The sequence below is a fragment of the Zootoca vivipara genome, chromosome Z2, assembly GCF_965207765.1.
Source record: "Zootoca vivipara chromosome Z2, rZooViv2.hap1.1, whole genome shotgun sequence".
NCBI lineage: Eukaryota > Metazoa > Chordata > Lepidosauria > Squamata > Lacertidae > Zootoca > Zootoca vivipara.
This window is the reverse complement of record NC_142585.1, coordinates 723286-750296: the sequence shown is the minus strand read 5'-3', so window position 1 is coordinate 750296 and position 27011 is coordinate 723286. Positions and strand designations below refer to the sequence as shown.

The following is a 27011-nucleotide window of genomic DNA, read 5'->3' as shown; positions in this document are numbered from 1 at the left end:
GGGGGATGTTGGGGTGGTTACTAGGCAACCACAGGGCGCAAGGTATCCTCATGTTTCTTGCACTTTTATATATTAAAAAAAACTTTTAAAAAGGTGCTTCCTATTTCAGGGCTATGTTGTCACCGTCTTGCTGGGTGGTGGTGGTCCTCCTCGAATAGGTTGTTTTTAGAGCATATTGCTCAGTGGCACACCATCTGTGTGCAGGAAGGTCCCAGGGGTTCAATTCCCAATGAAAGCTGCCCTCTAGGTGGAAACCTGGGCAGCCTCTACAAGGCAGGGCAGGCGATGCTCACTAGGTGGACTAATTTGGCCTAAGGTGGCTTTCTCTGTTCTCAGTTCAGTCAAAATGGTCTTCTGACACCCTGACAAGGATGTGGGGCAATTCTGGCGAGCGGGAGTTGTTCTCTGGGGGTCCAGATGGACCCTGCTGCACTGCTCTCCCACCCTTTTACCACAACAAGGAGCACGGGGAGCCATGGTCCCCACCCCCACCCACTGCTGTGCCACTCCCCACGCCCACCCCAAGAAGCAGACAGGACAGCAGACGGCTAAAAATACCCCTTCCACTTTATTTGGATTTCTTTTCCTCTGCACAGGTGATTGACAGGGCCACGTAAATACATTCTCAGCCAGAACCGCTCACCTGCACCCCACCTCCCACTGCTGGCTCTGAAAGGTACCCTCTGAAGCAGGTCAGCTCTAGAGCCCTCTTAAATGCCCTCTGCACCCTGCACCCTGAAGTTGACTTTGCAGCTTCCGGGGGGGGGGGGGGCGGCGGCAAACAAGCTGCATCAAACCACCCCAGCTCAGTCCCTACGTGGGTGATTCCTGCAGCCTCCCCAGCCTTGGTGTCCATCTGACCCCATCTGGCTCCTGCCTCTCCCTTATTCCTGCGCAGCCCCCCCCCCCATTGCCACAAGCTGGGCCCAGCTCCTGCTGCCCAATGGCCACCAGAGGACCCCCGCCCCCCCAGACCTCCAAGACCCCACCCCACCGAATGACCAAGCCCCGGTCCAACCATATTTGGACTGTCTGCATCTTAGTCCCTCAGATTGGCCGGTGGCTGAGTTTCTGCCAGCTCTCAAGAAGCAACCCCCCAATAGAGCCCTCTGTGCCTTCCTCCTGCCCTTGAGCACCTGGGTTTTGCAGTGGGTGAAGAAAGCCAATTGTGCGTGAATGCAGCACCCCTGCCATCTCCCTGGGCATGCTGCATTTACACTGTGCTGCCCTGCAGCAGTATTCCCTCCCCCTGCCCAACCCTCCCTGTTGCTCCTCTCTGTGCCCAGCCTGCCCTTGGCCTTCTCCTGCTCCATCTAATGCCACTGAGGTCCATTTGCCTGATCCAACCCAAGAAGGCAAGGTGCTGGGGAGGCCAGGATAGGTGTGTCCGGCTGGCATGGAGCAGGGGGGGGTGAAAGGGCGGGCTTGGCCGAGCTCCAAAAGGGGTTTGAAAACTACGGGAGGTTTGGCACAGCGGGTGAGGAGGGGAACGGGGCAGGCTGGCCAATGCAATGGGGGGGGGGAAGCAGCATGGAGAGGCAGGAGGCGGAGGGAAGTAGGTGATCCCTTGGTTGCCTCTGGGCCACAGGTTGGTTGGTTGACACGCACAGGGATGAATGGCTGCAGAAGGGCATATCAAAAGTACAAAATGACCTGGGGGCCTGCTGGGGGCCACTGCTGCCCCGAGGGAAGTCTTGCTGGTTTCTCGGTTTGGCACAGGTCAGTGCTGGCAGGGCCACGGGGGAGGGCAGAAGGGGGCTGCAGCACAGATGGGGTTGTCAGGTGCATGTCTGTGTTTCCAAGTGTATGGGGAGGGGGTCTCTCTCTCTCTCTCTTTCTGTGTGTGTGTGTGTTTGTGTGTTTGTGGTGTGTATGTGTGTCTAACTGGCTTTTTTATATCAAGAACACTTAAGTTTAAAATCTTTACAAAGGACAAAACACGGCGTCTTCCGTTAGTGTTTTAAAGAACTAAAGATCTGCTTAAAAAACGTCTCTTGGAAAGAAACAGACGGACAGGAAAAAAGTTTTCTCCACGACACGAAGGAGAGGCGTGAGGGTTGCGGGGGGGGGGGGGGAGGAGAGCCACCTGGACAGCATCTGTTTGGGCCCAGGACCAAGCACAGGTTAAATATCCAGGACACAACACTGGGGCTTTCGGCACCGGACTGCACCTGCCCAGGGCTCCCTGGCATGCGGTACCAAGCCGCTGTCTTGACATGGCAACTCAGCCCACGAGCGTTGTTTTCCCATGGAGACCAGTAAATCTCTAGTGGTAAGGAGGAAACGGCAGGCAGGAACCACCCCGAGGCCCACAGTTGGGGTTCCCCAGGAAGTGCCCTGTGGCTCTGGGGAGGTGTTGTTGGGAGAGGGGCCTCCAGCAGGCTCAGAGGGTTCCCCAATCCCCTCCTGCACAGTGTCTGGACTTGGGAGCAGGGAGTGAAGCGGCTCTGGTCGCAGTTTTGGCCTCCTTCTGCTCGGCCAAGACCCTTGCCTGGCCTCCAGGAGAGTCAAAGCACTTGATACAAACGAAATCCCCAAAGGGCGAATAGTCTGGGGACCCTCGCCACACCTTGCTGCCACTCCCCCCTCCCTCCAGCAGTGCCAGGTCCGGCGAGGGCACACGGGGAGTGCACGGGTGCTTGGGGCAGGCTATACCCGGGTGGTGGAGTGTGAGTGCGGGAGCCCAGTACTGGTGAAGCTGGCGGCGAAGGTGTTGTAGGGGTGCAGGGTCTGCAGCCCCACAAGGGAGTTGGGGATCATCGTGATGGTGTTGGGCGTCATGAGTGGGATGTCGTCTGGTGAGCGGCGAAGGGTGAGCGTGTAGTCCGGCAAGGTGGCAAGGCGCAGGGCGTCATGGGGGGCCTCGCAGTCGCCGTGGTGCACCTGGTTCGCCTGCAGTGATGGCATCTCCTCCTCTGGGGTGTGGCCGATGTCGTTGGCGGCGCTGGCGGCACGCTGCGGGCTGGGCTGGCGGTGCGTGTCCTGCCGGCGCTTGTCCTTGCGGTAGTAGAGGGCGGCAAAGGCCAGGACGTTGAGGAAGAGCAGCGAGGCACCCACGGCAATGGTGACGCTCAGCTCGGTGGAGTAGTCCCGGGGATTCTCCACCAGCAAGGTCCCCGCTCCGTCCTGCTCCGGATTCCACTTCTCCTGCGAGCCCTCGCTAGTGTAGGCAGTGGAGATGGCCGGGCGCTTGGTGCTCCAGGCCTTGCCGTTGGGCCGGCGGGTGATGTGGGAGTTCTGGGTGGTGTCGGGAGGCGGCACCTTGGTGGTGGTGGAGGTGTAGTGGAACATGTCGTGCAAGTTGTACAGGTGCGGCACCAGGTGCTTCCAGAAGGCAACCTTGGTGGCGCGGTAGTGGTCTCGCACGCGCGGCTTGAGGCCAATGTGCAGGTAGAGCTGGTCGCGGGGGTTGTATTTCGACCACGCCACCTCCTCGAAGCGGTTGGCCTTGGTGTGGATGAACTTGGTGTCCTGAGGCACCGGCTTGTTGGGGTCCCTGGAAGTGTGAGAGCAAGAGGGAACATAAAGTCAGCAACATGACTTTGGGCAACCTTATTATTATTATTATTAGTTTATTAATAGTTTATTAATATTTTATTATTAGATGAAATTTATATACTGCCCTTCATAAATGGATCCCAGGGTGGTTCACAGAATAAAATACAAGCTAAAACACAAATAAATAATTAAACCAAAACAATAATACACACCCCTCCCACAGATACATTTAAAAAGTCTGTAGGATTTTTATTTATCACATGCCACTTTTTTCTCCTAGGAACCTCAAGACGGGATACGTGGTGCTCCTTCTCCTCTGCACCTCATCCTCACAACAACCCTGTGAGGTAGGCTAACGTAAAAGATGCCCAAGGTTGCACCCAGTGAGCTTGACGGCTGAGTGGGGATTCAAACCCTGCCCTCCCAGATCCTAGTCCAACACTCTAACCACTATACCAGCCGGGCCCGCGAAGGAGAAAGAACCACTATGCCAGCCACAGAGGCCTTAGAAAGACAAGTGGCCTATCCGGGGTAGTTAACATCAAAGCAGAAGCAACAAGCTATTAAAACATAGGCAGTTGATTTAAATGGCAGGCCCTGGAATTCTGGTTCTGTACGGTAAATCTGAGCTAAGTCTAGAGCAGGGATGGGGAAACTTTTTCAGGCCATGTTCCTGCCTAGGCAAACGTCTGAGGAAAACATGCCACTCATGGGTGGGGCCAGAGGTGAAGTGGGCGGAGCAACATGTGTAATTCTAACCTCTGTCCAGTAGGCTGTGCATTCACTTCCCCAACCTCCATCTAAACAAGGACACGTGCCAGCCAATCAGAAGTACTAGGGGTGAGAGGGAAGGCCATAGAGGGGTGTGAGATGGAGAGAGAGTCCCAGGGGCCAGGTGGAGAGCCCTAAGGGCCACATCTTAGCCCAAGGTTCCCCACCCCTGGTCTGGCAGATGGAGACGAGGCTTTTCTTGAGGAACAACCTTTTGATTAGCCTGATGGTTGTTCCTTCTTATTCTGTACTGCCCACTCCAATGGGAAGTGGCCCTCTTTGACTTGAAACCCTTTTAAATGAAGGAGCTGGGGATCAGACCTAGGACCCTCATGCCTACACGGCCTAATGAGCTACAGCCTTTGTCTCAACCTTCTACCCCATCACCAAAAACAACCAATCTGTTTAATGCGCAACTTTGCACAAGGAGGCAGCAAAGTGTCTACAGCTTGCAAGTAACACAGCCCCTGCAAACATTACATATCCCTGTCCTGCAACCCCTCACCTCTTTTTCTGCTTGAGGTCCGTCCACTAGGGAGATGACTGGTACCCCCACCCATTTGGGCCCGGTGTGTGTGTGTGGAAACCTACCCAGTCTTGGCAAAGTTTGTCCAGTAGGTCATGACCACAGCACTCAGCATGACATCGTTCTTGGAGAAGTTGCAGGGGAAGAGGTCAGTGGGCCCGATCATGGGGATCCCGAAGACGTAAGGCACCTCGTCCCCATGGGCGGCGTCGGACCAGGGCGGCTTCATGAGGCTCTGACAGTGGTGGTAGAAGGCGTAAAAGTATGTGGGGGAGCCATAGCGAGCGTGCAGGTCGGCGGTCACCACTGAGGGCTCCACCCACTGGTGGTCAGTGAAGAGGGCCACCAGCGTCTTGCGGCGCGTCTCGGGGTTGTCCCGATCAGCCCAGTCTGTGTACATGAACTTGATGGTCTCGCGGAGCGTGTCCTTGCCCTCTGGGTAGCCATACAGGTTGTCCACGAAGTTGGAGACGGAGTAGTCAAAGTCGCTGCCTGAGACACCATCCTCCGGGTCCACCACGCCCTCCACGAACTTGAGCCCCTCGCCTTGGTTGACGCCCAGCATGATGTCGTAGTTGAGGAACTCGCCCTGCTCCATCAGGATCTCTGGGTCATCGGGGATGACGTCCCCGTCGATGACGGGCCCGAAGGCCACATGGTAGCGCGCTGGCTGGATGTCCTGCTCCACCAGCTCCTTGGCACTCTTCTGCCGCAGGCAGTCCACCATGTCCACTGTGTCCAGCACGTTGCAACCAACCTTGTCAGCCAGCAGGCTGGTGTACTTCACCGGCTGGTAGTTGACAGCCCAACTAGAGAGGGCAGAGCCGCTCTGGATGATGGCCCTCTGGAAGAGGCCTGCAGGGGGAGATACAGAGGTGAGCAGAAAAGGCCTGAGCATCAACATCAACCTTCTCTCTCTCTCTCTCTCTCTCTCTCTCTCTCTCTCTCTCTCTCTCTCTCTCTCTCTCTCTCTCTCTCTCTCCTGCCTGGGCTGAGGAACCCCTTAGGATGCCACCCTGCCAAATGTGCTGAAATGGCAGAATTGACTGCTGAATTAAGAGGATGTCATGACAAAAGTGCTTACGGTGGAACAGAAACCCCTGACAGATCACATACCAAAATACCAGCCATCAATGAAGTTGCGGGCAGGATTTGGCATATGAGCAGCAGATCAATGAAAGATCGAATGGTAGCGAGCTTTAGATAATGAAAATACGTATGTTACGAAACAGCTTATAAAAAGGAGTATAAACCAAACATCAGGAAAGGAAGGGGTGTGAGAAGTCAGGAAGGAACTTTGCATTTTTTAATAAAATGTATAAGATAATTATTATTATTATTATTATTATTATTATTATTATTATTATTATTATTATTATTTATACCCCGCCCTCCCCAGTCGAAACTGGGCTCAGGGCAGCTGACACCAGTAAAATTACAATAAGACATAAAGAAAGAAAAACAATTAGTTAAAATACAGGTTAAAATACAATTTACATTTAAATTTTTAAATGCAGCCTCATTTTTAAAAAGGCCCGTCAAAAACCATAAGGGAGGTAAACATAGGGGTCAGACTAAGTCCAGGCCAAAGGCCAGTCGGAACAGCTCCATCTTGGAGGCCCTGCGGAAAGATGTCAAATCCCACAGGGCCCTAGTCTCCTGTGAGAGAGCGTTCCACCAAGTTGGGGCCAATATTGAAAAGGCCCTGGCCCTAGGTGAGCACAATCTAACCACCTTATGGCTCGGGATCTCCAACGTGTTGTTATTTGTGGACCTTATGGTCCTCTGCAGGGCATACCAGGAGAGGTGGTCTCATAGGTATGAGGGTCCTAGGCCACATTGGGCTTTAATGGTCAAAACCAGCACCTTAAATCTGATCCTGTACTCCACCGGGAACCAGTGCAACTGGTAAAGCACTGGATGAATATGGTCCCATGGCAGGGACCCCGTAAGGAGCCTCGCTGTGGCATTCTGCACCCACTGGAGTTTCTGGGTCAGTTTCAAGGGCAGCCCTGCATAAAGCAAGTTACAATAATCAAGCCTGGAGGTGACCATCACATGGATCACTGTGGCCAGATCAGGGTGAGAAAGGTAAGGGACCAACTGCTTAATGCGGTGGAGATGGTAAAATGCCACCTTAGCTGTGGCTGCAACCTGCGCCTCAATGGAAAGGGAGGCGTCGAAGGTTACACCCAAACTCTTGACAGAAGGCGCTGGCACTAATTGAGCCCCTGCAAGAGATGGGAGTTGGCCCCCCAACCGCATGTTGTCCCGACCCAGCCAGAGGACCTCTGTCATTGAAGGATTTAACTTCAACTGGCTCCCACATAGCCATCCACCATTTATAAGGACACAGGTGGCTTGCTGATCTAGGGCTTGCTGGTCAGAAGGTCGGTGGTTCGAATCCCTGCAACGGGGTGAGCTCCTGTTGCTCGGTCCCAGCTCCTGCCCACCTAGCAGTTCGAAAGCACATCAAAGTGCAAGTAGATAAATAGGGACCGCTCCGGCGGGAAGGTAAACGGCGTTTCCATGCGCTGCTCTGGTTCGCCAGAAGCGGCTTTGTCAGGCTGGCAACATGACCCGGAAGCTGTCTGCGGACAAACGTTGGCTCCCTCGGCCTATAGAGCGAGATGAGCGCCGCAACCCCAGGGTCAGACACGACTGGACCTGATGGTTAGGGGCCCCTTTACCTTTAAATGCTTTGAAACATTGCTGGAGACTTAATAAAAATGATATATGTACACATACAAAGACACAAACAACAAGCCACCCTGTTTTCCTGCCCACAACAATGTGGCAGCCATCAGCCTCTGCGAGTAGCTAGCTCTGAAGGGAGAGAACAGCATAGCTGCCAAGTTCTCCCTTTTTAAAAGGGATTTTCCCTTATGCTGAATAGGCTTCCTCACGAGAAAAGGGAAAACTTGGCAGCTATGGAACAGTTGATGCTGCCCTCTCCTGAACTATTTCTTGGAAACACAAGTAGCCACAAGACACACCCAACAGCCCCTCTTTCTGTTGCTGGGCTCCAGAAATGGGCAGAAACGGTGCCACTTTATTCTTAGATCCTGACCTGGCTGCAGAGTGTGGGGCACCCTGGGGCATTGGCTTAAGCCCCCCCCCTCCAGTGTTCACTAACCCATCGCCAGCAGCCTCTGGCAGGATGCTCAGGCAGGGCTAAGTGTGGCTCTGTCCTGCCCCGCCCGCCACAATAAGCAGTACAGGGAGGGGGTGTTGGCAGCGGCGCCTCTCCTGCATCCTCCTGCCCCAAACCCTGCAGGCAGGGCTCTTGGAGGCTGCAGGCTGGCAGATTGGGGGTTAAAGCCCCACACCACTTAACCCTGTGCATCCTACTGGGAGCAGCCCTTGCTTCCTGCCCAGCTGGGCCCCACTCCGTGCCAATGCCCAGTGGCACAAAGAAGCCTTTTTGCTGGAGGGAACAGAAGCGGCAGGGTTGGGGGGGGCAGCGATGGCGACACAGAGCCTAGGAAGCAGGCCCACAAAGGGCCTGGGGCTGGCAGAGGAATGCTGGGCTGGGTGCCAAGGCCCCTTCCATGCAGCTTGTCCTCTGAATACAAAAAGGCCCCAGGAAACGGCAGCCTCTGCAGCTGAGACAGGGGGAAGGGGCCAGAGGGCAGCATTCCCTCTGCGGCAACAGAAGCGCTCAGCACTTGGCCTGGGCTCCCCAAAAGAGCAATGCCACACGGGGAACCGAGGCCAGGCCTCGTCTCTCTGGATGGAGGAGGGAGAAGCCCCCTGGCTCCCGACTTGGGGGGGGGGGTAGATGTCTATTTATAATCGCATTCTCTCTCTTCGTGCAAAATAGCCCCTCAACCAGCTGCATACCTCGTCAGCGTTAATTGCCTCTCGCCTACATTTTCTGTCGGTATTTTAACAACCGTTGCAAGGCTTTTACCAAAGCTTCCCAGGACATCTGCCGAGTGGAGGTCTTGAATCAGCCACTCAAGCACAGTTGGGCATGCTTGGAAGGCATCCTAGCTCCTGCAAGGCGGGGGCAGCTAAAGAGACCGTGCTATGAGCTGGGGGAAATCCCTGGTTTGACTCTTGCCCCAGCCATGAGAATGTAGTGAGGGCCTGACCACTAGATTGGGCCAAAGTCCAGCACCCTGACTTCACAGTGGCCAGCCGGGGGCCTCGATTGGAAGCCCATACACCGGGCCTGAGCACAACAGACAGCACTCTCCCCACCTGCAATTCCCAGGTATTCAGAGGCACAGTGCCTCTGACCAAGGGAAAGAACACAGCCAGATACTCGGGGATTTGTCTAATCCTCTCTCAAAGCTGTCCAATTTAGTGGCCATTGCTGCATCGCAAGAGAGCAAAACTACATGCTGAGAAGTTTTTCCTTTTGTCTCTTCTGAACATTCTAACATTCAGCTTCATGAGATGGCCTCAAGTTCAAGTTCTAGGGTCACTGAGAGGAAGGAAAAAACTTCCTCTTTTTTCCCTTTCACACCAGGTGTAATTGTATACACCTCTGCCATGTCCCCTCTCACTCATTTTTCTTCTTCTAAACTTATTCACACACCCTCTGTCTTTTTTCTTCTGTAAGCCTCTAGCCACTGTGTTACACAGCGATAACGATGCTCCTCTACCTTACAGAGTTGTTGTAAGGAAGAGCTTTCTAGACTGTGTGTTGCGACATGTTAGCATGTCGGGTGCAGTGTGTAGGTGTGTTGCATGAACTCTACCTGCGCTGCTGCTGGGGCTGGAAAGGGGTTCGTTTAACTTCCGGTTTGCTAGTGAAACTGAATTACTGTGTCACGAAATGACACAGTCTTTTGTTTCATGCTGGCCTTGAACATGGTTTGAACTGTGGAAAAACATACAAATAAAACTACATATGCATGCATGTATGCCATGAGAAGAGGACCATGGGTCCATTCCTTTCACAGATCATATCAGCAAAGTGATAGCTACTGTTTGAGGGCTTTGTTTCTTTAACAAAAGCAGCAAGTTGAAACTTCGGAAGCCCATTAACAACAGAAGGAAACACACAGACACTTTCCTATCAATGGGGGGGGGCAAGCTAGGTGGGCACATATTCTGACCTACAATAAGATATTCCAGTGCCTTTTCGGGAGGAGGGTGGAATAGGGAGCAGCTGCACTGGGGGAAAGTAGTTGTTTTTTAAAAACCCTCCCCTCCCACTTCACAGGCCCAATATAAAATCCACTCCTCCTCCCCTACCAGGAGCTATTATGGAAAACACAATATAGGTATCTGCACGCCCCCTCTCGGGAACTGCAGGTTTGTCGGGTGTGTGTGTGTGTGTGTTAAACCCGGTTGGCAGTGGCCGCGGAAGAAAGGGGAGGGACCCCTTCTTACAGGGCTCTATCCTCAGTTGACACATCTCTTTCTCAGATACAAACACACAGGCTAGCTCTCTCCCCGTATTTGTGCACACACACGTGGTGTGTGTGTGTGTGTGTCTGTTTTTAACCAAAGAAAAAGTCACTGTGAGCTCTCATCGCATCACTGTGTAGTTCTGGCCCCCAGCACTTAACACGTCTCTCTCTGTGCTCCCAAACCAACGCCATTTGTTCACTGTGACTCATCTTGGGCCTTGTTGGATGCAGTCCTGAAAGTTTTGTGCTTTCCTTCTCCTTAGTCACACGTCCTGCCTCCCGTTTCCTGTAAGTTCTGCTTTTATAAAATCTCCAGGCTGCTAGGAAATCTCCTTGTGCAGCCACACCAATCTGCTGGGGAATCGTTCCAGGTTGTCCTTCGCATTGGCAAGCCACAAGGGTGTGCCTCTCCCGTATTGCCCTTCTGAAGAACTACCAGCTCCCTCCTTTCCCCAGAATCAGAACCAAACTTTATTCGCATAGCCGACAGGCCATAGCATCAAAGAATACAAATGGAACAAATAAAAACACTAGGAAAAGAGGCCAATCAGATAAGCAAACATACAATTCACAAATAAAACCAAACAGGAACCCTAAATAGGCAGAAAAATCGTTCGAATAGTGGCCCTCGATCTCATTGCCCTCTCGAAGAGTCTGACGGCCTTGGCCGCAAGTGAGCGGCCTGATAGGGTAAATAGGGGTGATAAGATACTCTCATTCCTCAGAGCTATACAGAATTACAAATAGAGACAAATATAAGCCCTAAATGAAAGGGCCAATCAAGTAGGCAGAATTATCATTCAGATTGTGGCCCTTAGTCTCATTGCCCTCTCAATGAATCTGGCGACCTTCTCTGTTTTCTGGATATTCTGGTCAAATAAAAGGAAAAACAATGTGGCCGCTGGTGACCGACCTGGAATGGTAAGTAAGAGTGGGGTGATAATCTCATTCCTCAGGTCTTTGTAAAGGCAGTAGGCCAGAAGGACATGTGACACAGTCTACAAGTTACCATCTCCACAGGCGCAGAGTCAATTCTCCATTGGTTGTTTTTTTTATATCGGCCTTCAAGCACGGCAGAAGGGAACACATCCAATCTTGCCTAAGTAAAGGCACGTCTATATTTTGGAATAGTTAGTGTTATGCATTAGTGTACGGTACAGTGGTACCTCGACTTACAAAGATGATCCGTTCCGCAGCGCTCTTTGTAAGTCGAAGTCTTCAGTTGCCGAAGTGCCTGTTCTACGCATGCGCGAAGCGCGATTTTGCTCTTCTGCACATGCACCGACCGCGCCCCCTGCTTCTGCACAGGCGCAGAACACGCGCGTGGTGAAAAGACTTCTGGGTTTGTCGACTTCGGAAGTCGAAACCTTCGGAAGTCGACTCATTCGGATGTCGAGGTATGACTGTATATAGTTTTACCTCAGGTCCTTGGCAGTTGTTAATAGATGCTGTGTGTGCAGACTACATGAAATAAGTTTGTGGTGCACAATTTTAAGCCACACGCTTTTATGGTCATCCCGTATTACTCAGGGCAATAGCCCAGATGGATTTATGTTTAGACGGAGCCAATAGTTAAGAGTTCTTTGCCAGATCCGGGTTTCCATGGATGGGAGACTGGCCTCGAGACGTAGTGCTGCATTTGGTACGCATGACAGGATGGCAAAGATTCAGGGGCGTAGCCAGGATCAGAACTAGGGGGGGGCAAGCCATGGTCGTTCAGGGGCGGGGCCAAGGCACGGGAGAGGAGGGGCCGTTAAGTGGGAATGTGGGCGGGGCTACAGGGCCAGCGGGCCTGATGACATCGTGGCGGCGGCAGCAACGGCCACCTTGTGCTTCTGGGGCTGGCAGCAGCGGCGGCTACCCTGCTTGGCTGGAAAGGACGGGAGGGTCGGGCAGGCGAGAGGGGGTGGCAGGGCGGGCGAGGGCGAGGCAAGGCATGGCCGCAGCCACGACGGCTCCGAGGCGTTGCTGCATATCAGCATAATATATAATATTTCAACCATGGTTCAAGCCCCACCTTAGGAAAAAAATTCCTGCATTGCAGCGGGTTGGACTAGATGACCCTTGTGGTCCCTTCCGACTACAATTCTATGATTCTATTGATATATTACCATAGCAAATGCATCATTCTGCTTTCTTGAATTGTCCTACTCCTAGGCATAGCAGCCAACTCGTAGAGGCCTAGGTGCCTCTCCGCCCCCCCCCCCCAATTACTGGTAAATACCGTATTTGAAAGAGTCATCCCCCCATGTTGATGGGCTTTCTATGTGGGGCTTATCTGCCCCCCCCGTATTTTATTAAGGATGGAAGATGGAGGGAAGAAAGGAAGAAATAGAGAGAGGGATAACTCATATTTGTGGGTGCCTCTGGGTGACGCTGTGATGCTGGAACTCTGCATGTACAGGAGCCTTGTAAGCAGCTTTCTCTCTGCTTGATTTACAGCAGGCACGTCCAACAGGTAGATTGTGATCTACCAGTAGATCACTGGATGTCTGTGGTAGATCACTGGTAGGTCACTGACACCCCTAAAAAAAGCTCACCCAAAATTTTCCTCCTCCCTAAAAAAAGTTGAACTATGACCTGAAGCCCTAAACAAAAACAGGCCTCCCTCCCTCCTAAAAGAAGCTCAACAAGTTTGACCTAAACCCCCCAAAACAGGGCTTCCCTTCCTTAAAAAAACTCAACAGCTTTGACCTGAACCCCCCAAAAGGGGGTAGATCACCCCCAGTTTTAAACTCTGTGAGTAGATCAGAGTCTCTTGGGAGGTGGCCACCCCTGATTTACAGTATACAGATGCAGGAGGAGGGGCAGACTGGAACACCACTGCTTTTTATAAACATCACTGTGTCTGTCAGAGCTACAGCCTCCTCCCTTTCTTATTCACTTCTTTTTAGCCTTGCAGAGCCACCTTAGTCAAATTGAATCCTCTGAGTCTGCACCCTCATTAAATCACCAATAGAACTCTTAATGCTCCTGAATGCTCATTAACAACTCCCACTTAAGAACAATAGGGTGAAATGGTCAGCTATCGAAACTTGCCTGGGTATGTCTGCTCCATTGTCTTAACTGCTTAACTACTGGTAGCCACTTCGCTTTATTTATTTGATGTGTTTTTGTTACAGCTGTCCCCCCCCCCCAGCAAACGGAGACTTAGCTGCTCTTGCTAAAGCAAAGCCCTTTCCACTTCAGTTTTTGGAGGGGAAAAGTGCTGGTTATGGTCTGTAAAATACATTAATTTTTTGCTTCTAGGGGGGGCAGCTGCCCCCTCCTGCCCCCCTGCCTACGCCCATGCAAAGATTTGTCTTAAAAATTTGGATTGGACCGTTTCAAGGAAACTACAATGAGTCCCCATCCAGATTTAGGCCCCATATAGTAACTGCGTCAAGGGTTTTTCTTGAAAAACTTCTATGGCTGCTGGGATGTACTTGCCGCCCTTTGTATAAAAAAAGCGGGACAATATCTTGGCGCTTTGAGTTGCTTTTTCTCTGGCACATTTTTGGTGTGTGACCCATTACCCCGTTGACTGCAAGACAATGCCCAGATATTTGAAGGCTTTGACCTGTTTGATTGGCTGATTATCCATTCTTCAGCTATGTGGTCTGTGTTTCCTTGCGAAAACCATAACTTTAGTTTTCTGGTAGTTAACCACCAACTGCTCTCTCCTGCAGTATGCTGAAAATTCTTCTAGCAACCTTTTAAGGCTAATTTTTGTTCGTGATAGGAGAACCACGTCATCTGCATATAGGAGCGCTGAAATTGCAGCCAAATTGGGGGCATGAAATTCCGGAGATGTTAGACATTTAATCACGTCGTTGATATATAGGTTAAATAAGGCCGGGGCTAGAATGCAGCCTTGCTTAACCCCTTTAGTGACTGGAATTGGGCCAATGAGTTGCCCATTAATGGTGGATCTTACAAACAGCTTAGTATCTTTATATAAACCATTGATCAGAAATAATATCCTTTTATCTATACTAGATGTGTTCAATTTGGCCCAGTCTTACTCGTGAAATTGAATCAAAAGCGGCCTTCAAGTCAATGAAGGCAGCATATAACACCCCACAAGTTTTCTTGGCATATTTGTCTATGAGGTGTGCTAAAACAAAACAATGATCTGTTGTTGATCTGCCTTGTCTGAATCCAGCTTGCTCCTCCGCCAATATAGCCTCAGAATCCATCCAACTGATTAATTTGATATAGAGATGTTTAGCATATAATTTGCTGGGTATCGGTAGAAAGCTGATGGGGTCTGTAGTTCGCCGGGTCCGACGTGGGGCCCTTCTTGTAGATTGGAATAATTATCGCCTCAGCCCAACAATCAGGAAATCTCCTTTTCCCACTTCTGTGCCTAGGACCAGATTTGCTGGTATGCTGAAGCCCATGCTATTGAACTTCACATCCTTCACTTGCCAAGCATTGCTCCCACCCCCAACACACACCCTGCCACCACTGCAGGAAAATGCAGAATTATGTGATTTTTATTGACATGTGAAATGTAGGCAATCATTTCAACCTCTCCTGTATACACATTGGCTGGAACCAGAGGGAGCACTGTGCCTCCTGAATTCAGGTTTGGAAGCTGCTGACAGCCCACTAATTAAAGAGGAACCCATAGCCTGCAACCTAGTAGCCACTAATACTGAGCTCCCAGGGCAGAGATGAGGGGAGCCCTCCACATGTTCCTAGGCAACAAACATGGAACATGGAAACTGGTGTTGAGTGACATTTGGAGGGTCAAAAGTTCCACACACCTCCCCTTGAGACACACCGAAAGTTTATGTGCCGTGATTTAAAAACAAACAAACAACCTCCTTGAGCAGGTGTGACCATGAAACCATCTCTCAAATGCTTTCTTTGAATATTTATTGCATTTATTACTATCATTATCATTGCATGTACGGTATGTACCACCCTTCGTCCAATGATCACAGAGCGTTTACAACATAAAAACACAAAATTCATAAGTAATAATTTTAACCCCTTCATGGATCAATGCCTTGTCGTGGCGAAGGGGCTTGAATAACTCAGAGAAGCTATGAGCTATGCCATGCAGGGCCACCCAAGATGGACAGGTCATAGTGGAGAGTTTTGACTAAATGTGATCCACCTGGAGAAGGAACTGGCAAGCCACTCCAGTATCCCTGCCAAGAAAACTCCATGGACAAAGACAACAGGCATATAAAAGTTATGACGCTGGAAGATGAGCCCCTCAGGTCGGAAGGCGTCCAACATGCTACTGAGGAAGAGCGGAGGACAAGTACAAGTAGATTCAGAGCTGATGAAGTGGCTGGGCCAAAGCCGAAAGGACGCTCAGTTGCGGATATGCCTGGAAGCGAAAGGAAAGTCCGATGCTGTAAAGAAAAATATTGCATAGGAACCTGGAATGTAAGAACCATGAATGGAGGTAAGCTGGATGTGGTCAAAAATGAGATGACAAGAATAAATATCGACATCCTGGGCATCAGTGAACTAAAATGGAAGGGAATGGGCGAATTCAGTTCGGGTGACTATCATATCTACTACTGTGGGCAAGAATCCCGTAGTAGAAATGGAGTGGCCCTCATAGTCAACAAAAGAGTGGCAAAAGCTGTAATGGGATGCAATTTCAAAAATAACAGAATGATCTCGATACGAATCCAAGGCAGACCTTTTAACATCACAGTAATCCAAGTTTATGCACCAACTACCGGAGCTGAAGAAAGTGAAATTGACCAATTCTATGAAGACCTACAACACCTTCTAGAAATGACACCAAAGAAGGATGTTCTTGTCATTACAGGGGATTGGAATGCTAAAGTAGGGAATCAAGAGATAAAAGGAACAACTGGCAAGTTTGGCCTGGGAGTTCAAAATGAAGCAGGGCAAAGGCTAATAGAGTTCTGTCAAGAGAACAAGCTGGTCATCACAAACACTCTCTTCCAACAACACAAGAGACGACTCTACACATGGATATCACCAAATGGGCAGCATCGAAATCAGATTGATTATATTCTCTGCAGCCAAAGATGGAGAAGCTCTATACAGTCAGCAAAAACAAGACCTGGAGCTGACTGTAACTCAGATCATCAGCTTCTTATAGCAAAATTCCAGCTTAAACTGAAGAAAGTAGGAAAAACCACTGGGCCAGTAAGATACAATCTGAATCAAATCCCTTATGAATACACAGTGGAAGTAAGGAACAGGTTTAAGGATTTAGATTTGGTGGACAGAGTGCCTGAAGAACTATGGATGGAGGCTCGTAACATTATACAGGAGGCAGCAATGAAAACCATCCCAAGGAAAAGGAAATGCAAGAAAGCAAAATGGCTGTCCAACGAGGCCTTACAAATAGCGGAGGAGAGGAGGCAAGCAAAATGCAAGGGAGAAAGGGAAAGATACAGGAAACTGAATGCAGATTTCCAAAAAAACAGCAAGGAGAGACAAGAGGGTCTTCTTAAATGAGCAATGCAAAGAAATAGAGGAAAACAATAGAATGGGGAAAACCAGAGATCTGTTCAAGAAAATTGGAGACATGAAAGGAACATTTCGTACAAAGATTACCATAATCAAGGACAAAAGTGGTAAGGACCTAACAGAAGCAGAAGACATCAAGAAGAGGTGGCAAGAATACACAGAGGAATTTGGGGTGAGAGTGGGGAAAAAACAATACAAGCTAAAAGCCTTTGCAGACGACCTAGTTTTGACTTTGCAAGATCCAGAAGTTAGTGCAATTAATGCACTAAATATGATTCAGGAATATGGAAGTGTGGCAGGTTTTAAACTAAATAAAAGTAAAACCAAAGTATTGGACAAGAACTTAACAGCAGAGGAGAAAAAGCGGTTGGAGGAGGCCACTGGTCTGCCGTTTGTCAAGAGGGTGAAGTACTTAGGGGTGAATTTGACTTCGAAGAATTTAAATTTGTTTAAAGATAATTATGTAAAGGTTTGGAATGAAATTAAGAGAGACATGGATAGATGGTCTGATTTAAAATTGTCCTTATCAGGTCGAATTTCTGTGGTGAAAATGAATATATTGCCAAAAATGTTATTTTTGTTCCAGTCATTGCCAATTATAGATAAGTTGGAATGTTTCAAAGAATGGCAGAAGGCACTTTCAAAGTTCATATGGCAAGGGAAAAAGCCTAGAATTAAATATAAGTTGTTGACAGAAAGTAAGGATAGAGGAGGCTTTTCCATGCCAGACCTCAGAATTTATTATGAAGCAGCTGCCTTCTGCTGGTTGAAGGAATGGTGTTTGTTAGAAAATGCAGATATATTAGACTTGGAAGGGTTCAACAATGTGTATGGATGGCATGCGTACTTATGGTATGATAAGGTTAAGAGTCATAAAGGTTTTAAGAACCATGTAATCAGAAAATCGCTGTTGAATGTTTGGAACAAATATAAAGATTTATTAGAGAGGAAAACACCTCTTTGGATTTCACCGTTGGAAGCGAAAGCGCGAAAGAGAACAAATTTAGAGACCAAATGGCCTAAATATAGAGAAATTCTGGTGGAGGAAGGAGACCAGTTAAGATTAAAGACATATGAGCAGTTAAAAGGTAATATTGATGACTGGCTCCAATACCACCAGATAAATGAAATGTTTAAAATAGATAAGAAGATTGGTTTTGGACTAGAGAAATCTAAGCTAGAGACAGAAATGTTAGATCCAAAGACAAAAAATCTTTCCAGAATGTATGATTTATTGCTACAGTGGCATTTGAAAGATGAACAGACAAAAAAAGTGATGATAGATTGGGCGAAGGATGTGGGACATAATATTATGATGGAAGACTGGGAAAGATTGTGGGGGAAAAATATGAAATTTACCGCTTGTACTGTGTTAAGAGAGAATATGATGAAAATGATGTATAGATGGTATTTAACGCCAGTGAAACTTGCTAAGATTTACCACAAACAGGACAATAAGTGTTGGAAATGCCAAAAAGCAGAGGGAACATTCTACCATATGTGGTGGACCTGTCCACTAGTCAAGGATTTCTGGGAAAAGATTTATAACGAGTTGAAGAGAGTGTTCAAGAACACATTCATTAAAAAACCAGAATCCTTTCTACTGGGCATGGTAGGAAAAGAAATACCTTTAAAGGATGTGAATTTGTTTTTGTATGCCACAACAGCTGCTAGAATATTAATAGCAATGTACTGGAAAACACCAAAAATGCCTACAGTGGAAGAATGGCAAATGAAGATGATAGATTACATGGAACTTGCTGATCTGACCGGAAGACTACGCAACCGGGGAGAAGAGAAGATGGAGGAAGAGTGGAAGAAATTTCGAATCTATTATGAAAAATATTGTAAAATTGATATTTGAAGAGTAATTTAAGCAAATATGGATGCTGCAGGTTAATGATTTAGAAATTGTGTTTTGGAAATTTAGAGTGATAAACGGACTTTAATAGTAAAATACAAGGGAAATTGAAAAATGTATATAGGGAAAGAAAATAGGATTAGAATCTGTGAGGTTTGATATACAATGAACCGGTAGAGGGGGACCTCGAGGAGGTCCATTATAGTTAAGATAGAAAATTTGAAATATGATCAGTGGATTTTTCTTTCTTTTTTGGTCTTTTTTTTCCTTTCTTTTTCTGTGGTGTTTTTGATGCTTTTGATGTTGTGATTTTTTCTCTTTGTGTATTTTTCTGTATTTAAATTTTGAAAAAGCTAATAAAAACGAATTTAAAAAAGAATACACAGAGGAATTATACCAGAAAGATATGGAGGTCTCGTACACCCCAGGTAGTGTGGTTGCTGACCTTGAGCCAGACATCTTGGAGAGTGAAGTCAAATGGGCCTTAGAAAGCATTGCTAATAACAAGGCCAGTGGAAGTGATGATATTCCAGCTGAACTATTTAAAATTTTAAAAGATGATGCTGTTAAGGTGCTACACCCAATATGCCAGCAAGTTTGGAAAACTCAGCAATGGCCAGAGGATTGGAGAAGATCAGTCTACATCCCAATTCCAAAGAAGGGCAGTGCCAAAGAATGCTCCAACTACCGCACAATTGCGCTCATTTCACACGCTAGCAAGGTTATGCTTAAAATTCTACAAGGCAGGCTTAGGCAGTATGTGGACCGAGAACTCCCAGAAGTGCAAGCTGGATTTCAAAAGGGCAGAGGAACCAGAGACCCAAATAGCAAACATGCGCTGGATTATGGAGAAAGCTAGAGAGTTCCAGAAAAACGTCTACTTCTGCTTCATTGACTATGCAAAAGCCTTTGACTGTGTCGACCACAGCAAACTATGGCAAGTTCTTAAAGAAATGGGAGTGCCTGATCACCTCATCTGTCTCCTGAGAAATCTCTATGTGGGACAAGAAGCTACAGTTAGAACTGGATATGGAACAACTGAGTGGTTCAAAATTGGGAAAGGAGTACGACAAGGTTGTATATTGTCTCCCTGCTTATTTAACTTATATGCAGAATTCATCATGCGAAAGGCTGGACTAGATGAATCCCAAGCCGGAATAAAGATTGCCGGAAGAAATATCAACAACCTCAGATATGCAGATGACACAACCTTGATGGCAGAAAGCGAGGAGGAATTAAAGAACCTTTTAATCAGGGTGAAAGAGGAGAGCGCAAAATATGGTCTGAAGCTCAACATCCAAAAAACCAAGATCATGGCCACTGGTCCCATCACCTCCTGGCAAATAGAAGGGGAAGAAATGGAGGCAGTGAGAGATTTCACCCTCTTGGGCTCCTTGATCACTGCAGATGGTGACAGCAGTCACGAAATTAAAAGACGCCTGCTTCTTGGGAGAAAAGCAATGACAAACCTAGACAGCATCTTAAAAAGCAGAGACATCACCTTGCCGACAAAGGTCCGTATAGTTAAAGCTATGGTTTTCCCAGTAGTGATGTATGGAAGCGAGAGCTGGACCATAAAAAAGGCTGATCGCTGAAGAATTGATGCTTTTGAATTGTGGTGCTGGAGGAGACTCTTGAGAGTCCCATGGACTGCAAGAAGATCAAACCTATCCATTCTGAAGGAAATCAGCCCTGAGTGCTCCCTGGAAGGACAGATCGTGAAGCTGAGGCTCCAACACTTTGGCCACCTCATGAGAAGAGAAGAATCCTTGGAAAAGACCCTGATGTTGGGAAAGATTGAGGGCACTAGGAGAAGGGGACGACAGAGGACAAGATGGTTGGACAGTGTTCTCGAAGCTACGAACATGAGTTTGACCAAACTGCGGGAGGCAGTGCAAGACAGGAGTGCCTGGCGTGCTGTGGTCCATGGAGTCACGAAGAGTCGGACACGACTAAACGACTAAACAACAACAATAATTTTAAAAACACACACAGAAAAAAGCATGTTTAAAAGGCCATAGATTGTCTAACAGCCAAAGGCCTGGTTGAAGAGAAATGATTACACCATGTTCAGCTGTGGATCGTGGTTGTGACATCTGTGATGAAGCCAGTGAGCAATACGAACAGATGAAGCAAAAACAAACAAACAAACAAACAAACAAACCCCACAAGCTTTTCTATATCCTCAGCATACAAGGATGCTAACAGAAACCAACTGCCGGCTGCCCAAATGGAAAGTTTGTACAAGTGGGACACTGACTGTCTCCACCAAAGGGACAGCCTACCAGCAGCCGACTTGCCCCCTTTCTCAGGAATGGCAAAGGTTTGTGTCTATTCAGCTGCAGAACAGAGAAACCGAAAGGTCCCTGAGAAAAGGGCCAAGCCTGTAGCTATTTCTGAAAGAGGGTGGTGGTGACAATAGTTTTGTGGGGCTCATTAAACTGCATCGACATCTCTCCCGCCCATTCTCTTGGTTGGCCCTGAAAGGATCACTTCAAGGATCCCAGGGCAAGGAAGTGTTCACTATGCAGTAGTTTGGTCACCTCTGTGCGCTCATTAAATTAAAGGTGGGGAAGCTCAGGGCCCTGGTAGTTAGGCAGCCCTCCAGGTCCCTAGGACTTTCCCTAGGACACATTCCTCACTGCCCCTGCTTTGCACCTTCCTCCTCGGGTGCTTTTGCCTGGCTGGAATGTGTCCCTGGACTCTTGATTGCCTGCATGGAGGACAGAGAGGAATGCGCGTGCATGCGCGTGCAAGCTACCCAACTACACAAAGGTAAACCTGGCATTCATTGCTCTGCGCACTTTTGCCTCCAGCCCTGCTCGCCACTGGCTTGTGGCACCTGGAAAGCAGCACAGAAAGGAATGTGGTCCTCAAATTGAGCATTATTCCCCATCCCTGTAGCATGTGCAATAAGAGCAGACGTACTAAAACTGTCCATTGTATCTGCCCACCTTGTGCTCACCACTAAGCTGCATGTTGGCCCCTTTTTTTTGCTTCCGATACATTTCTCCAGCATTGGGACACGGGTGGCGCTGTGGGTTAAACCACAGAGCCTAGGGCTTGCCGATCAGAAGGTTGACGGTTCGAATCCCTGTGACAGGATGAGCTCCCATTCCTTGGTTCCTGTTCCTGCCAACCTAGCAGTTCGGAAGCACCTCAAAGCGCAAGTAGATAAATAGGTACCACTCCGACGGGAAGGTAAACGGCGTTTCCATGCGCTGCTCTGGTTTGCCAGAAGCAGCTTAGTCATGTAGCCACATGATCTGGAAGCTGTACACTGGCTCCCTTGGCCAATAAAGCGAGATGAGCGCCGCAATGCCAGAGTCGGTCAACTGGACCTAATGGTCAGGGATCCCTTTACCTTTACCTTACATTTCTCCAGCACGGTTTCATTGGGTTCCAATGGCCACAGGGGCATCCTTTGCCTTCCCAGCTCAACGGATAACAGATATTGCCTTTCACTGATGTAATATCCACAAGGAAACGTTCTCCCCGGTGCAAGCACTGGTAGGGGGAGGCACACCACACCTGCTGCCATGCCATTAGCAAATGGTCTGCTAGCTCCCTCCTGTCTGGTCCTGGTCCCCTCCCCTGGCTGGCTCAAAGAGGCCTGTTTATTCCCCGAGTCTGGCATATTCCTGCCAGCTTGTTTGCTAGCAAAGGATGGTACCACCTCTAGCTTGAGTGACAAGTTTTTCAGTAGCTGAACGACAGCAGCAGAGGACCCAGTGGCAGAGACCCTTTCTGTGTCTGCTGGTTTATGACCCTAGGTAAAGAGTGAAGAGGTTCCACCACAGACGTACAAGAGCCTGTTTGGAATCAGTTCCCTGCAGGCAGGAGTGAGGAAGCCCAGGGTGAGGAGAGGTGTATTGCTGGCTCCTGACAGAACCATCAACGGGCCAGAGAGTGATGGAGGCAGCCTCTCACCGAGCCCCACAAACGCCGCAACCACCCCACTAGCCAACTCCCCCGTTGCCACCGCCACAAACCAGACCTTCGCCGCAAACACCCTACTACCCAAACCACCACTCCTCCCACAAACTGGACCTCTGCCACAAACACCCCACTAGCCAACCCACCCCCCGTCGCCACCCCCACAAACCGGACCTCCACTGCAAACACCCCACTAACCAAACCACCACCCCTTGCCGCCCCCACAAACTGCACCTCACCATACCAACAGAAATCCCAACAAGGCAGGCCAGGCCCCACGGCCCCTGCTGCCACCGCCTACACAGCCTGGACACCACCCCCTACACACCAACCCCGCGCCGCTCGCCAACGACGCCAAAAAGCGCACCTCCCCACCGCTGACAAAACAACTTCAGGCAGACCAGGACCCTCGGCCTCTGCTGCCACTACCACCACCACTTGAAGCAGGACCTCACCCTCAAAGTAGCAACCCTGCAGCAGGCCATGGCCCACGCCCATCGCTGCCGCCGCTGCCACCATCACCCGGACCTCGCTGCCAAAGCACCAACCCCTCAGCAGGCCAGGACCCGCTCCTGCCGCTGCCCCCACCGCCGCCACCAAAAGCTGAACCTCACCGCCTCACCAACAACCCCGCGAGGCAGACCAAACCCTGAAGGCACCACCACAGGCAAACCACAGGACAGGACAGCCCCTGCCACCGCTGCCACTGCCAAAACAAAACGGACCCCACCACCCCCACACTAACCCTGTGAGACGAAGCACCCTAGGTCCCGCCAACACCAATGACAAATCCAATGAGGACATCTAAGGTAGGCCACACCCCCAAACCACCAACTTCAACATGACAGCCACCCCAGCTACCCACCACCACCAAAGCCAAAACCCACAAAAACAACACTCTAAACACAACACCAACACCAACCCCCACAACCCCCCAAAAATATTCCAATCCACAGAGAAGAAACCACCTAAAACACAACATCTCAAAACCATTTAACAGACTAAACCACAGCAACAAATACCTGACATACAGGCTGGGATACACCACCATCGCAACCGGGGAAATCACAGGGATCTGCCGTGGAAACGGGCAGGGGTGGTGGTGGGAGGAGTCACAGGGATAAGCTGAGGAGTGGGGGGGGAGGGGGTACAGGGAGGGGACTGGGACCAGTCACAGGGATGTGATGGGGGAGGAGGGGGAGTGATGCCTCATGTGTCAGGACAGGGTGGGGATAGTCACAGGGATGAACAGGGTGGGTGGGTGGAGGGGACAGAATAGGTCATGGGTTGGGACAGAGTGGGGGGAGTCACAGGGATGAGCCACAGCAACACGTGGCTGGCTAGACAACAACAACAACAACACCCTTTATCCAAAGATCCCAGGGTGGTATACAACATTTAAAAAATAATTTAAAGGTAAAGGTACCGCTGACCATTAGGTCCAGTCGTGGACGACTCTGGGGTTGCAGCGCTCATCTTGCTCTATAGGCTGAGGGAGCCGGCGTTTGTCCGCAGACAGCTTCCGGGTCTTGTGGCCGGCATGACTAAGCCGCTTCTGACAAACCAGAGCAGCACATGGAAATGCCATTTACCTTCCTGCCGGAGTGGTACCTATTTATCTACTTGCACTTTGACGTGCTTTCAAACTGCTAGGTTGGCAGGAGCAGGGACCAAACAACAGGAGCTCACCCCGTTACAGGGATTCGAACTGCTGACCTTCCGATCGGCAAGCCCTAGGCTCTGTGGTTTAGACCAGTGTTTCTCAACCAGTGTGCCTCCAGATGTTTTGGGACTACAACTCCCATCATTCCTGACCACTGGTCTTGCTAGCTAGGGATGATGGGAGTTGTAGTCCCAAAACATCTGGAGGCACACTGGTTGAGAAACACTGGTTTAGACCACAGCGCCACCCGCGTCCCATAAAAACATAATTTACACAGCATAATAATATTGACCAAAGGTCTAGGTAAAGAGGAAAGTTTTCACCTGGCGCCTAAAGTCCTGCAATGATGGTGCCAGGTGAGCCTTTCTAGAGAGAGCATTCCACAGATGGGGAGCCACTGCAGAAAAGACCCACTATTGTGTTGTCACCCTCTTAACCTCTTAGGGAGGGGAGGACACAGAGAAGAGTCTCAGATGATGAGCACAGGGTCTGGGCCAATTTGCAAGGGGAGAGTTAATATGAACTACCTGCCCTTGCCCCACTCCCGTCTTGCTAATTCAGTTTCTATTTACATATTCAATTAACACACACACACACCTCTGAAGATCCATGCAGTGAAAAGCAAACAATCATGGATCATGAAAGACTCATTAATGCTTCTCCTTATTTACATAACTGGTGCTAAAACATAAATACTGCATAAGGACATATGAAACTGCCTTATTTCAAGGTCACCTGCATTGGATCAGTCCTGTCATCTCTGACAATGGCTCTCAGAGGTCAACTTGGACAAAGGTGTTTCCTAGCTCTGTTGCCCAAGAATATTTTAACTAGGGTAGACTGATTCTGAGATTTTAGTCACGCAAATGATATGCTTTCCATTAAGCTATGAGCCTTTTCCATAAGTCAGCCTCTTCTGTAGTGCAAGCTCACAGACATAAATGACTGACAGCCTCCATCATGCCCTATCTCTTTTAGCAGCAGCCAGTTTGGGTTTTTCTTCTGGAAAATAGCACAGGCCATTCCACACATGCATCCAGAGACTCATGCATACATGAGTCACATTCCAGAAGACCAACAGCAACCCTGCAAATTCAAATTCCTAGCAGAATTTCTGATTCTGCATTGCAGCTGTTTCCTAGTCCCAAACAAGTTAATGGAAAGATGAAATTAACTACACCAGAGTCAAGCAGCTTCTGGTCTAGTTAATTGCAGCCCAATTAAAATAGCTCTTAAATTGTGAGACAGCGCTGAGAAGGAAAGTGGCATGGCATTACTTTCTTCAATCTGTAAAAACAGATCATATGATTGCTTAGTCAGTTAATACATGGACCCAACACCCTTCTAAGAAAGTTGTGCAAAGCACTGGTGTATCTGCTATGTTACCCATCTTTGGTGATATCACAGCCACTGCCCAATATGGTCTGCTGACAACTGTTCACACACGAACAACAGCAGTACCAATAGCGCCACCGGAGCTGTACTGGTGCCTGTGATGTTCTTGATGTTGGCACCCATCTGTCTCAAGACAGAATGTTCTTGATGACCCAGCCTTGAATCAGCTCTGATGGATTGCAAGGACAGTTTACTAACCTCATTCTGCCCAACCTCTGCTTCAATTGTAAGATACTCTCTCTGCAACCTGGTCAGCCAGGATTTAGCGTAAGTGAGAGCGTGAAGCCTTTGACCTAATTAAACCGCTTGAGTATAGCATTAGTCAGCTCTACAGGTTTTGTAAAATAAAAATAAAAATAAAAGACTAAGCAGGTATTTTGTTCACAGCTTCGTTATACATGGCAAGCTTCCAGACCTGTTTTACAAGGTCACTTGGAATGGATGGATGGGCAGTTCTGGTTCTTTGCCGATGCTGAGCAGAAACATCTCACAACAGACCTGACCTGCTGCAGCTGTTCTTTTTAGACTTGAAAAATGCCTCTACAGCAGGCATGTCAAACCTGCGGCCCTCCAGATGTTTTGGACTACAATTCCCATCTTCCCCAACCACTGGTCCTGCTAGCTAGGGATCATGGGAGTTGTAGGCCAAAACATCTGGAGGGCCGCAGGTTTGACATGCCTGCTCTACAGCACTTTTAACCCCTATCGGCCTTGACTATTTCATGGGCTATCAAGCTGTTTCCCCCTCACTGCAGCTGATTTCCCCTTTAGGCCCATTATAGAGCCAACATTTCTTTTAGCATGGCTCCCTCTGGGGCTTGGGAGTTTCGCATGCCTCTGTTCAACTCCTCATGCCTGGTATGAACCTGACCCTAGGAAGGTCCTCAGACCATCTTCAGTCCACCCAACTCCTTTTTTCTTCTTCTGACAGGAATAGTTCCTTCTGCCACATTTGAACTCTACCCCCAAACCATTCCACACCAGCAAGTGTTTTCATTTCTTTGCAAGTGTGCAAAGCACAGCACAGGGCACCAAACTAAGGCACCCTGAGAATCATCCTCATTACAGAGATTTTCTAAGAGAAATATCAAATGTAGAATGCTAACCCTCTTTCCAAACCATTCCAAACAGGAGTTTTTAACTTGGTTAAAATATATTACAAACGTGCAGAAGAACTTAAGAAGAACCAGCTGCCTGTAGGAAATCCGCGAGCAGGAGCCTGATGTTTCTAGCAACTGGCATTACTGCCTCTGACAGCGGAGGCAGGGCAGAGCCATAATGGCTAGTGGCCACTGATGGTCTTATTTTCCATGACTTTGTCTAAGCATCTTTGAAAGCCATCCAAGTTGGTAGCTATCCCTGCTTCCTTTGGGAGCAAGACCTGCAGTTTAACTATGCACTGCACGAAGAAATACTTTGTCTGCCCTCTGCCTCTCACACATATATGTGGATTTGCACTGTTGTACCTATGCACCACTTTAGCTAATGGGGCCTCCTGCTGCATGATTTCTATTCTCATCCTGAAGCAAAGTTCTTAACCCA

The 27011-nt window shown here is 49.0% G+C and overlaps 1 protein-coding gene across 7 annotated transcripts in view; it reads right to left on the bottom strand.

The window, feature by feature from the left end:
- Positions 1-549: 549 nt before the first annotated feature.
- Positions 550-27011, bottom strand: part of NLGN3 (neuroligin 3) — a 79373-nt gene continuing 52911 nt past the window's right edge. For 6 of the 7 annotated variants that reach the window (XM_088664394.1, XM_088664392.1, XM_088664395.1 and 3 more), the window contains 2 exons: positions 4861-5650; positions 1950-3496 (listed from right to left, as the gene is read on the bottom strand). In XM_088664394.1, coding sequence (XP_088520520.1) covers positions 2650-3496; positions 4861-5650 — 1637 coding nt within the window. In that variant the 3' untranslated portion in view covers positions 1950-2649. Of the gene's footprint in view, positions 3497-4860; positions 5651-27011 lie in introns of all 7 variants that reach the window. The other variant, XM_088664391.1, reaches the window with a different exon arrangement.